The sequence below is a fragment of the Hippoglossus stenolepis genome, chromosome 12 (assembly GCF_022539355.2).
Source record: "Hippoglossus stenolepis isolate QCI-W04-F060 chromosome 12, HSTE1.2, whole genome shotgun sequence".
Lineage (NCBI taxonomy): Eukaryota > Metazoa > Chordata > Actinopteri > Pleuronectiformes > Pleuronectidae > Hippoglossus > Hippoglossus stenolepis.
The window spans coordinates 936,073-948,591 of record NC_061494.1 but is presented as its reverse complement, the minus strand read 5'-3'; the positions used below and the strand labels follow the sequence as shown (position 1 = coordinate 948,591).

At 40.5% G+C, this 12,519-nt stretch overlaps 1 protein-coding gene across 2 annotated transcripts; it reads right to left on the bottom strand.

Annotated features, from left to right (window-relative positions):
• Window positions 1-3,783: 3,783 nt before the first annotated feature.
• Window positions 3,784-10,941, bottom strand: si:ch211-189a15.5. 2 transcript variants are annotated; one of them, XM_035173456.2, is made up of 7 exons: window positions 10,555-10,941; window positions 8,359-8,468; window positions 7,964-8,090; window positions 7,532-7,654; window positions 5,411-5,852; window positions 4,391-4,669; window positions 3,784-4,293 (listed from the first exon to the last, which is right to left on the bottom strand). In XM_035173456.2, exons 1-7 carry the CDS (start codon window positions 10,891-10,893, stop codon window positions 4,196-4,198), a joined length of 1,518 nt encoding a protein of 505 aa, XP_035029347.1. In that variant the 5' UTR covers window positions 10,894-10,941; the 3' UTR covers window positions 3,784-4,195. The 2 variants fall into 2 exon arrangements, with proteins under 2 accessions (XP_035029347.1, XP_035029349.1); XM_035173458.2 differs by having other exon boundaries at window positions 8,359-8,431; window positions 10,555-10,720.
• Window positions 10,942-12,519: the final 1,578 nt, after the last annotated feature.

Here is a 12,519-nt window from a genome sequence, read left to right as displayed (position 1 = left end):
AAATGCTATAAGTAAGTGGCATTTAAGTGCTACAAAATTTTTAGTTTAAACTTTTTTTCAAGGTATAGTCGGAAGAGTCGGTAGTTTGTGTCGGAAGATGTGTAGACTTTCTGCTGTCCTGATGTCAATGGGGAGCTCATTCCACCATTTAGGAGCCAGGACAGCAAACAGTCGTGATTTTGTTGAGTGGTTAGCTCGCAGTGAGGGAGCAACAAGCTGATTGGCAGATGCAGAGCGGAGTGAACGGGCTGGGGTGTATAATGATCTGTATCTATAATGATATAAATCTATATGTAGTTCTGCATGAGTGATCTGGTGTGAGTGCACACTTTGTCCTAAAATGAAAATGCCTGAGTGGTGGTGTATGTGAAATGTGAATTGGGTTTCAAAGGAAGTTTGTAAAAATAGAGGCCAACAGAGAGAACTTCTTTACCTTGTACCTTGAATTGTGTCTGCAGCAGCTCCTCTGTGGTTGGAGGTAAAACACCACTCAGCCACACATCGGGGTCATCAGGCCTCTGGCTGATGTGTTGTGGCTTCAGAGGATGGCAATCCATTTTGACAAGCATTTGTCAATGTTCAAAATTCCCTGGAAGTTTCGCTGTGAATATCTTTTGTATTTGGTCCATGGATCCAGTGGTATACTGGCTCAAGACAATATATCTTTTCTCCTATAGCATTGACTGGACAGATGACACTTGGTGCCCCACTACTTTGGAGTAGAAGGGGATCAAGGATGTTGACAGTGATGATTATGTTCCCCCATCTTGTGTTTGGTAAGTCATGTGATGTAGCCACATTGTTAGTTTTTGTTGTTGTTGTTTTTTACCTTTACTAAAGCTATGTGAGAATTCCCGCATGAAAAGTCTTGTATGAAAAATCCTACTTGAGTATAAGAACATACATTTTAGCAGAAAAACTGTAGTATGGAGTAAAAGTACTGGTTTGGTCCCGCTGAGTGATTATGAAATGACACTATTAGATAATGAACACTGCAGTGTGTCAGTAATACTTCACTGTTGTCGCAGCTGCAGCTGGAGTTAATTTGAACTATTTTGTTTTATAAACAGAGACACCAGACAAATCTGAGGGATCATCAGATTATTAATGGAAGAGGAAAAAACAAAGCTGTGAAACACAGATAGGTTTTCAGTTTTTAATTCATTTCTGTAACTTTGAGGAGATAGTGGATCATTTGAACATGAATTAAAATAATAACATTGTAGAATTTGAGTGAGAAAATCTGTATTTGTTAGAGCTGTTAACAACTCATGAACATCTGAAATGTGACCCCTGACTTCATACTGCTGTGAACTCAAAAGTGTGACTCAAAATGAATACCTGAGTATATGAATCAACCGCAGTGCATTTATATTGTGGTCAACACAAGCCTGTCCATAACACCAGTAACGATAGATATATAACTACTGCACATCTTCATGAATGTACAGGTTATGAATAAATGGATGATTGATTTGTTTTAGGTTCCTACAACTCATTAAAAATCAGGAAAGTTGTGGAATTTAAAAGCAGGAACTCCAGACATAGAAAGTCAGGGCATTTAACCAATGCATTGGTTTAATCTGAGTTTCATTCAACTTCACGCTTCTGTATCTTTCGTGTTTTCTAATGAGTATTGAATTATTATTGTTATATTGCTTTTTGGTCTAAGAAGCCCATTGCAAATATGATCAGGTTATTTGTTTCTGGTGTACAATGAAAATACTTCTCTTTTATTAGGGCCCGAGCACCTACGGTGGGAGGCCCTATTGTATTTCGAAGGATTTGTATTTCGGGGCTTTTTCAGGGCCTAGACATGCTCAAATCGTTACCAAAGTTTGCAGGGAATTCAAAACCCCAAAAACTAATTGTATTCTGGAGTAATTTGAAATGGGCGTGGAAAAATGGCTCAACAGCGCCATCTAAGGAAAAGCCCCTCAGTTAGCTTTCACCGATCTTCACAAAAATCGTAGCCCAGGTGTATCATGACCAGACAAACAAAAAAAGTCTTAAGGTGCAATTTGAAAAAAGCAACAGGAAGCCCGCCATTTTGGATTTAGTGGCCATTTTGGCCATTTTCCATATTTTTACTTTGACGAGGTTGTCGTAGGGCTTCCATCAGATCAACTTCATATTGAGATGAGTGTCATCTAAACAAGATGGAGATATAAACTACCTCGGTATATTTGATTTTATCACACGGTGTGACCGTGACGTGGCGTTAAAGTTTGATGAGTCAAATCAAGATGATTGAGCTGCAGCTGCAATGTTGGTCACTAGAGGGCAGTGTAAGACCATGGTTTGCCCAAGGCACAAATCTTCTTCCCCAGGGCTGAAGAGTTCGTTCACACATTGTTAATATGTTGCAAACTAAATTAAACTTACGGATGTTTGTCAATTAATGTTGAGAGATAACTTTAGTTCATGATTAAGAGTAAAAGGACAATTTTTTAAGTGTACGTTACATAGTCTGACCGTGGCGTGGCGGTCATTCACACATTCACAGTCCCGCCCTGATCAGATCCATGTGTCAATATTGACTCGTCGTCAAAGCCCCCTGCTGGCTACAGGAAGTGACATGTTTTATACTTTGATGCACTGCTCCTGGCTGCTTTACAATATACAGCTCATATGAGCTCAGACAAGTCATTGGACCATGGTCAGAATTGTGACATTTCCTCAAACCGTGTAAACATTGAGGTGCGGCGAAGGATCATCCTTCGCCAAAGGACACGATGTTGTCATAACTCCGCTGTGCATTGTCCTATCACTACCAAACTTCTGTCTCATGATCAGAGACCAAGCCTGAACAGCTCTATGTGTCAATATTTCCTCAGTGTCATAGCGCCGCCTACTGATTCGCCATGAAATAGGAAGTACTTTGTAAATCCACTCTGCATTATCCAACCGGCTCCGAACTACTGATCTATGATCACAATCCTGACCTGACCAGCTCCATATATTAATATTAGTTCAGGGTCATAGCGCCACCTACTGATCAGTGTGAAAATTAAGTTATTGTAACATTGTCCAATTGACACAAAATTGCTCACGCTACATCAGAGCCCCTACTTGAACAGATCTATTCGTCTGTATGTAATAATACTGATGGCGCCACCTACTGGCAATAGGAAGTAAGCTTTGTTTTACAACTATCATTTGATTTACATAACATTTTCACAGTGTGATGTGCTATTTGATAGCGTGGACCATAATGAGCAATTAGCAGGCAAGGATCGACATCACGTGACGGACGCAGGAAGTGAAGTGTTAATCCTTGCCGCAGTGCGCAAAACGCGTGCAACGTGGAGACGTGCGCTTGGTCATTGATCGCTCTCTCCACTAACCGCAACAGGCTTCAAAATGCCTGTGCTCGGGCCTGTCAGTGCTACAACGTAGCCCTAGTTTTGGTTGTTTTTTCATTTTTGGTTTAAACCCCAAATCACAGATTATATGATGATACCCCGACCTAAATCTTATAATCTGGTCCATCAGCTAGTGATTTGTTAAAAGCAAATAAAGGCAGATCTAAATGAACCAGTTTAAACAAAAGTAAAGAAAGGGTTACCCCAAACACGGGGAACCTGCTGTGTTATCTTATACACACAGTGAATACAGTGGAGTGGATAGGTCTGCTTCAATTATGGTCAACTGAAAAACACAAAATGCAGTTTTTCCAACCCCAACTACCGCATTTCAATGATGCATTTAAAAACACGGATCAGGATCTCTACCCTGTTTGTCTGGAGGCTAAAGAGCAGTAAGAACACTCAAGTTGGAATAATCAATCAATCAAATTTTATTTGTATAGCCCATATTCACAAATCCCAATTTGTCTCATAGGGCTTTACAAGGGGCAACATTCACTGTTCTTAACCCTCAACAAGGGTAAGGAAAAACTACCAGAAAACCACTTTATCAGGAGAAAAAATGCCTCAGAGAGAAGCATGTGTGGGATCCCTCTCCCAGTATGCACAGAAGTGCAATAGGTGTCACATGTTACAGAGCACATCAACAAAATAACAATGTACATTTAAAGGATTGAAGAGCCAAGTCTGAGTGTGTACTGGTGAAGCCTCTTATCCAACACTTGCACCCAAAGCAGCTGAGGAAAGTCCTGAGAGTGGGCAGAGCAGATTTGTGTAAAAAACAAATATGTAAATTGTTCTTGAGGGGTTATTACCTTTTCTCACACCTAGACGAAGACAAAGTTCTGAGCCAGCTGCTCCTCCTCTCCTTCACTGAATTCTACTTCTTCTTTTTCTTTTTCTTGTCCTTCTGTGCTGCCTCCACCTTTAAGGAAGTGACAAGGGTGAGTGGTGACAAACGGAGGGCTGCTTCTGCTCTTTCATCCATGCAGGACCAGGCTGAGAGGATCTGGTGCTTTTACCTGCGTCATAGCTCAGTGCTGGACCTGTCTCCACCACTGGTTTCATGAGGTTCGGGTCCTCTACCTCTCCCTCTGTGCTTATCTTTCTTTCATTCTCCCTCCTTTCTTTATTTGTGTTCTCTCCTCTCTTGTTTTCTTCTTTTCGATTCACCTCCTCGTTGGTTTCCTGCACATGGAGCTGGTCCCTCATCCTCTCTGCCAGCCCCTTCAGCTCCCGCTCCTCGTCCATAGAGCTCAGAGAGGGAAGATCTGGTCTAGACAGTCTCTTTTTTGGTATGTCTGTGAGAATCAGAGTTTCATATGAAAACTGCAGGGTGTCATTTATTTCCAATACAGCTAGAAGCAAGTATCTTGATTTGTCCACTATCTAATTTGCTAATATGGCCGAAAAACAAACATTCCTGTCAGGCTGTTTTATCCTTAAAGTGTTTGCTAATCAATTCTAATAAAATTGCATATATCATATTATAGAATTTAAGCCGACTAGCCAATTAGACGTTTTGTACATAGACATGTTATGGTGTTTTGCTTTTTTTATTGATTGTCGCAGTAGATTTGTGTCTACACACCCAATGCACTGGGCTTTGAACCATAACCCTGAAGCAATTATGTCCATCATAGCAGTTTTTATTGGCCTTGCAAAGTCTTCATAACATCATCACACACCATCTGCTGTGCTCTTTATTTAAAGACTGAAACAAATGTCAGGTCCTTTCACTCCTCACATTTACCTCTGTTCTGTAAAAACACAGAGCTATGAAGGCAATCAACGTTTGACGTAGAAACACTATGATATTCTTTTTTTACTACATATATTTGGTAAATAAAAAATAAATCAACACTTAACAGGATTAAAAGGGGGGATTTTTCATTACACAAGGTCTCTAAGAAATGTTCTAATAATACTAAATATTAAAGTAATATTAACTGTGTGTGTGTGTGTGTGTGTGTGTGTGTGTGTGTGCGTGCTAGCGTGCGTGCGTGCGTGCGTGCGTGCGTGCGTGCGTGTGTGTGTGTTACCTGCTGCTGAGGGATCTACTGTGGGCGGACTCTCTCCAGGCTTCAGGCCCATGTGAAGGGAAATGGCTTGAGGCCCACTGAGCTCAACATCCACTCTGTTTCCATCAGTGTCACTACTACTTCTGCCTTCATCACCCAACATGTTATCAGCTTTGCTTCCATCAATTTTACTGCAGATCATTTTAGAAGTAGCTTTGATGTCTTTGATACCGTGTCTTTTGGGGATCTCAGAGGCTTTACTGCTATCGCTGTAATGACCACTGGCAGTATGAACAACTTTACTGCTGCTTCGGCTCCTTTTTGCTCGGTGAGGTTTGTCTGGTACCAGAGGCCGGCCTCTGAAGGCCAGATCAGGGTAAGTTCTCTGCATCTCCATAGTGAACTGGTCTGCACTGGGATTGCGTCGCGGAATGCACCTGACTCTCACTCCAGGCCTGGGGACCTGAAAAAATAAAACACCTGAGTTCAGTAAAGACTGCAGCTGGCTTGTTGTATGTTTGTTAACCTGGCTCTGCAGTCTGTCATGCCACCCTGTGTTTTGTGCATTGATAGTGTAATTTGTGATACATTTGAGAGCAAATTGTATAACATTTTTCATTTCATCATCCTCAACTGATATCAACCATAATTTTGTCCCACTTTTTATGTTTTATGCACCTGCTCATTTTGTATGTGGCAGAAATACAGTCATCGCAGCTGCACCAGGGTCTGTGGTCATGGGAGAGCAGGTGCTGTCCCCGAGATAGTGTGAGTCTTTTTAACCAGTCCAAAGCAGGTTACTATATATCTTCAACTTTGTATATGCTGTCCTTCCAACCTGTTATAATTTCTTATATAATTACATGATTCAAGCCAGATTATTATTTTTTATTAGCTTGTAGCAAAAAAACATTTTAACATGGCTGTCTGTCCCTCACATGTAGCAGAAATAAAAGTGCCCATCTTTTGGTAATTTGCAAGTTCGTAACTTTAATGTGAGGGTCTACTACAATAATTTAACAACCTTTAATGTTTGGAACTCTCATTATTTGTCTCACATGCTGCAGAGCTTCTCTCCACACACCTTACCCAGAGGCTTCCTGATCAGCTGTGAACACAGTTATAACCATGGTAACAATGGAATCGGTATTGCTGTTCCTATTCAAGTCCTAATCGAAAAATTGAAAGTCATTATGAACCAGCTGTTTGACTTGAACCACGTTCCAAAACAAGACTGAAGCAGGATGTTTAATCGTGGTACATTTTTGTTTCTCTACATCATGATACAAACTGTGTAAGTGAGCATGTTACTTGGTGACAATGATACTTTATTGACTTCTGTGGGAGAGAACTGCATTTACAGCAGACTTTGGCCTTTTTAACATAACAGGATATTCCATGAAGTCAGCCTGATAACGGGATGTATGATACAAAAGTCCTGTTAGTAGGTGGATCACAGGTGTGCAGGCCTGAAACCTAGTAACCTCACAAACCCATCGGTCAACTGTAAAAGAAACGTATGACAATAGTATATTTAAGTTGATCTGTTCTTCTGTCCTTAGGCAACCAAAATGCTTTGATGAATGTCTGACATACAAATTTTAAGTTGTCTGTGTAACTATGTGTCACACACACATCTGTATATGTGGGTGTTTACTTGAGACAATCACACTGATTGTGCTGTTTAATACGTTTGAACACATAAAAAACTGAATTCAGCCAACAGTGGGTCCTTGTGTATGAAATAATTGGGAGTTAAATATATAAAATGGTTGATGCAATTTTATCAAATCTGAAAAGAAGTATTCAGACATGCTGTGCTTTAATATAACGAGTGAGCTGCAAAAGATCTTCTCAAAGGCTTTAAAGATGTTGCTGATGGCGACATCAAGTATGATCTTATTATTATTGTTTTATAGTTGAATGGATTTAGGTGTGTTTCTCTTTGTTTGCTTTTATGTTGATATGGGGATCATGGTGGAGCTGCCCCATTACAGTTATCATAGATGAGAGGGGTTTTAACTGCTGCACACAGCATTAAAAGCACATTCATATTTGTATTGATTTCTCTGTTGGTCTCAGCTCTTTCTCTTTCTTTCATTGTCTCCACACAGTTACCCAGCTCTCTGTGCTCTGCCCTACCTCTTTTATGTCTCCTTTGTCCTTCTCCTTCTCCTCCTCCTTTGGCCCCATTGTTCTCTCCTTTCCTGGGGTTTCTTCCACTTTTGTAGGCCCGGCTCTCCTCTGGAGAACCTCCAGCCACTCCTGCAACGTGGGATCACAACTGTCATATGTAGTGTTACTATGTTTATATTACATGGTAATGAGCTACATTCACACTGTTTGTCTCCACATTATGCATCTTACTGTTTCATTCTGTTAAAAGCCACGTTGCGAAGGATTTGGAAAATTTGGCAGAAAGAAAAGTGCATCTCTTGGATTGGATACATCCAAATATGTTTTAATTACATAGAAATTCCCACTGTTACTTTAAATAAAGCCGAATTCTACATAATTGTAGTATATTGGACAATAATATGGAAAATATGAAAAATGCTTCAATAATGATCTTACCTTTGGTCCTAGCTGATCCTTCTCCAGGAGCTCCAGGAGGTGGTTACACTCCAACCTGGCCAGCAGGAGTTCGAAGCCCACCAGTATGGCTCTGTCTGGGTTAGCATCCTCACAGAGTCTGAACTCACTGACATCCATCAAACAGTAAAAAGGAAAACAAAATCAGGGCAGATTCAATGGAGGGCCCCCAGGTTCAGTTTGCCTGTTGCCACCAAAGTCACTTGAAACGCTCCTGCTTTGGTGACACATTGAGATTCTTTGCAAAGACATTTAAGTGTAATTCACTTAAGTAAAGTTAAGGCCTATTAAACTGTGTATAAGTAAACATATGTGTATGGGGTATGTTTCTTCAGGCTTGGTGTTACTCTCGTCCTGATGCTTCTCCTTGTTCATACCTTTGTGGGCTGTCAGTGTGCGGCAGGTAGCCTATGGAAGCCAGTACTGACTGAATGGTAGAACTGCTGAGAACTGGTAGAAGACAGTAAACAAATGGACCAGTGAAAGTCTAAAAGAGACACAGACACAGATTGTCTTAATTATTTGCTTGGTCATTAAAGAATTATGTCCAAGTTACATATCAAGAATGGAATCCTTTCCCAGTGCCTGAAGGTGGCACTTGAAATAGCATTATCCTCTGGGGACCATGAATATCACATATTCCACGGAAAACTATATCTATAGAATGACATCTTGCTTCATAGTGCTGATAAGGAAAGACTGATATTGCCGTTAAACTGAAAACTGTCGAAGTTTGCAACATCAGAGACACTTAATGATGCCACTAACATATCAGAGCTATTTATGCAGAATTTTGTTCAATCATTCACTTCTAGCAAAGCTTCTGCAGCAAAGTAATGACATGAATGAATGACACAGTTAGAAAATGATATTCTAATCTCCTAAATGTAGGATTACTTGTTCGATGAGTAATTCTCTCATTGTCTCATTGTTAAATCATCTTTCTTTCAGGTGTTTCCTCTTTCTACCACATCATGCACAGAACCAGGAACTGGGACAACTCATCAAACTATCTGGAAACATTACTAAAGTTTAATTACAAAAGAAAAACCTTGTGTGAAAGTATAAAATTCAGATTTATCAAACTGTAAATTATTTACTAGTTGTAATGAAATTCTTGGCACTTTGGGCCTTATGTGAACAATGGGCATTCATGGTGACCAGAAGCCGTTTCAAAATAGTTGATGATATCCAGCTTTCCATCTGATCATCTGATCATAACTTTCCTAGTTCAGTAAAGTTAGAAAGATATTCACAGATTCGGACTTCCCGGATCAATAAGTCATAAGCAAAACGTTGTTAAAACACAAACGCCGCATAATTCCCACCGCATCAAGGTGGACAACGGGCTACAGGCCAGTTTTCATCAGTATGAGTCGTCCTTAGTGATGGACACAGAACATTGGTGTCTATGCACAGCCTGCTGTGAGACTTGCGCAGGGACCGTCTACAAAGTGCAACACCGAAAAGAGATATTTTTTAAAAATTCAATAACTTTATCACCAAAATCACATCACATATCCAGGGTCACCTGATGGCTATAATACAGTATTAAATTTCGAAAAGATATATTTTGCATAAGTTTGGAATATATTTGTTATGATTATTCAATAACTTCACTGTAATACTGTATATTTTCACCAAAATCATGTCACAGGTCCAGCGACTCCTGCTGGCTATGCTACATTACTTAGTTTTGAAAAATGCAGCGAGTCCTGCTGGATGGACCTGTGACATGATTTTGGTGAGAATATACAGTATTACAGTGAAGTTATTGAATAATATTCATAATAAATATTTCCAAAACTTATGCTAAATCACTTTTTCCCAAACGTAGTACTGTAGCATAGCCAGCAGGAGACCCTGGACATTTGACATGATTTTGGTGAGAATATACAGTATTACAGTGAAGTTATTGAATAATTTCCATAAAAGATATTTCCAGAAATTATACAAAACCACATTTTCCCAAACTAAGTACTGTAGCATAGCCAGCAGGAGACCCTGGACCTGTGACATGATTTTGGTGAGAATACACAGTATTAGACCGAAGTTATTGAATAATATTCATAATAAATATTTCCAAAACTTACGCTAAATCACTTTTTCCCAAACGTAGTAATGTAGCATAGCCAGCAGGTGACCCTGGATATGTGACGTGATTTTGGTGATAATATACTGTATCACTACGGTGGGAAGTATGCAGCGTTTGTGCTTTAACAATGTTTCGCTTATGACTTATTGATCCGGGAAGTCCGAATCTGTGAATATCTTTCCAACTTTACTGAACTCAACTCCTCCATGATAATGTAAGCATAAGTACAAGGTAACTTGTCTATAGTACAGAATGGGTTTTATTATAACCACTGTGGTACAACTTTAAACTTTCATACAATTTATAGTACAATATACTATTAGATAATAAGAGACAGACAGAAAGAAAGAAAGAAAGAAAGAAAGAAAGAAAGAAAGAAAGAAAGAAAGAAAGAAAGACAGAAAGACAGACAGAAAGACAGAAAGACAGACAGAAAGACAGAAAGAAAGACAGAAAGAAAGACAGATAAAGCCTCTACCTTCAGTGTCTTGAATTCCTTCCTCCATGGTTGCAGGAACAGGTTGACACAGAGGGTCTCCAGCAGCTCGGTGGCTCTGATGAAGGCCGTCAGGTGTTTCCTGCAGTCGGTGCTAACAGGGTCACATGCCTCGGCCACAGCCTGGTAGAACGGGAACACAGTGAAAGTACCTGGAGGTGTCGGCTCCCTGAGCAGATATTGAGCCACCTTCTTCCGCAGCTGTACATCATGGCACGGCTGATCCCCAGGACACCAGTCACTGTAACACTTCAAATAATCCTCATAAAGCTCCAGGCGAGAAGCCTCGGCCTGTTCTCCTGCTCCTTCGCCGTCCTGCATTACTTCCACGCAGACACAGAAAGAGAGAGAGAGAGAGAGAGAGAGAGAGAGAGAGAGAGAGAGAGAGAGAGAGAGAATGAGGAAGTACAGGCTGTCAGACAACCTGATGAGGAAATGAAAGTGAGCGCAAAGGCTTGGTTCACTGAAGTGAATTTCGTAAACCCTGAGATACACTGAGCTTCTCATGCATTAACTGAGATGAGTCTGAGAATGTAAACTTTTCTTCAATCAATCAAATTTCATTTGTATAGCCCACATTCACAAATCACAACTTGTCTCCACAAATCACAATCCCCCATGCAGCCCTAGGCCTATAGCAGCAGAAGCAAGACAGACCGTAACCAGCTCTAACTATAAGCTGTATCAAACAGAAGCTTTTAAGCCTACTCCTAAATGTAGCTATCAATCTCTCACACTGAAACGTTGAGATGATTCGACTGGAGAGGATAATAAGGTATTACAATAATCAAGTCTGGATGCTCCATTTGAATTTACTACATATTGAAATACAGTCATTACAGACAGTCATTTAAAATGTAAAATAGACAAATCAGTTTTAACCGCCGCACTTTCAACATCTCTACGGCTACTCTGTAAGGTTTCAATAATATATCCACAACATAATGTCTTATCTGTTTGAACTTTTCATCTATAGCAAGCAGCTCTTTTGTCATCGTCAGGTTATAGCTGCATAAATACATTAAAAAAGTAATCTAACAAACATAACGTGTTCTATTGGACTACGATGAGTGATTCAGAATAAACCCTTACCTTAAGGCGCAACTGAAGGAATTCTTCGTGCTTAAATGCCCAACATAAGGTAAGTGTAGTCTGTAAGGCTCCTCTCAGTTATTAGAGAAGTTGGCCTGCAAAATTAGAAAAAGTAGCTGCGAAGGCTTTGGTGGGAGGTAACAAAGGTGACTGTGATTATGAAGTGGCAAGGAATTCACTAACCAAGGCTGCTTTTCACTTGTGGGATAGCCTACCAGGCTGACTATTCTTCAAAAGATCACACGACATTTTCTGGAACGTTCCAGAGCAGCCTCTCTGTCTATCTCCATGCTCCAGGTGCAAGTGTGGAGATGTACACAGCAGAAATGAGCAAGCTAGCAGGTCAGAGTGGAGAAATTCTACAGATTTCTGGTTGGGCTGGACTCGGCTCTGGGAGATAAATACTACGAGCAGGAGGTCATCGCCAGCCAGTCATGTTACCACAGGGTCAGCAGAGAAGGTGTTCACCGAGTCTGCTCTACAAATTGGTGGAACCGTAGACCTGCCAGGGGCCCTGTTGATTATCACATATAGAGGTGGCGAAGTGTGCTTTTTCTCTGCCCCAGAGATATTATGTGAATCTCTGTTTACAGCCTGGAGCATGGGAATGGCAAATGCATACTCAGACTCCAATAATACATCTTCACATGCTGTAGCAAACAAATGAGGTCCAATTCAGGACTCTTATTAGTTCAGGTGTGGCCTATAGGTTGAGGGGCTCAGTATAACTACCTGGGGCTGGGCAGGATGTAAGGTTTTCAGCAGGTGTGCTGCAGCTTGGTAGAGGTGAAGGAACAATGGGTTCAATTAGCTCTTTTCATACTGGTATATTTCTTAAAGTAGACTTTCACTGAC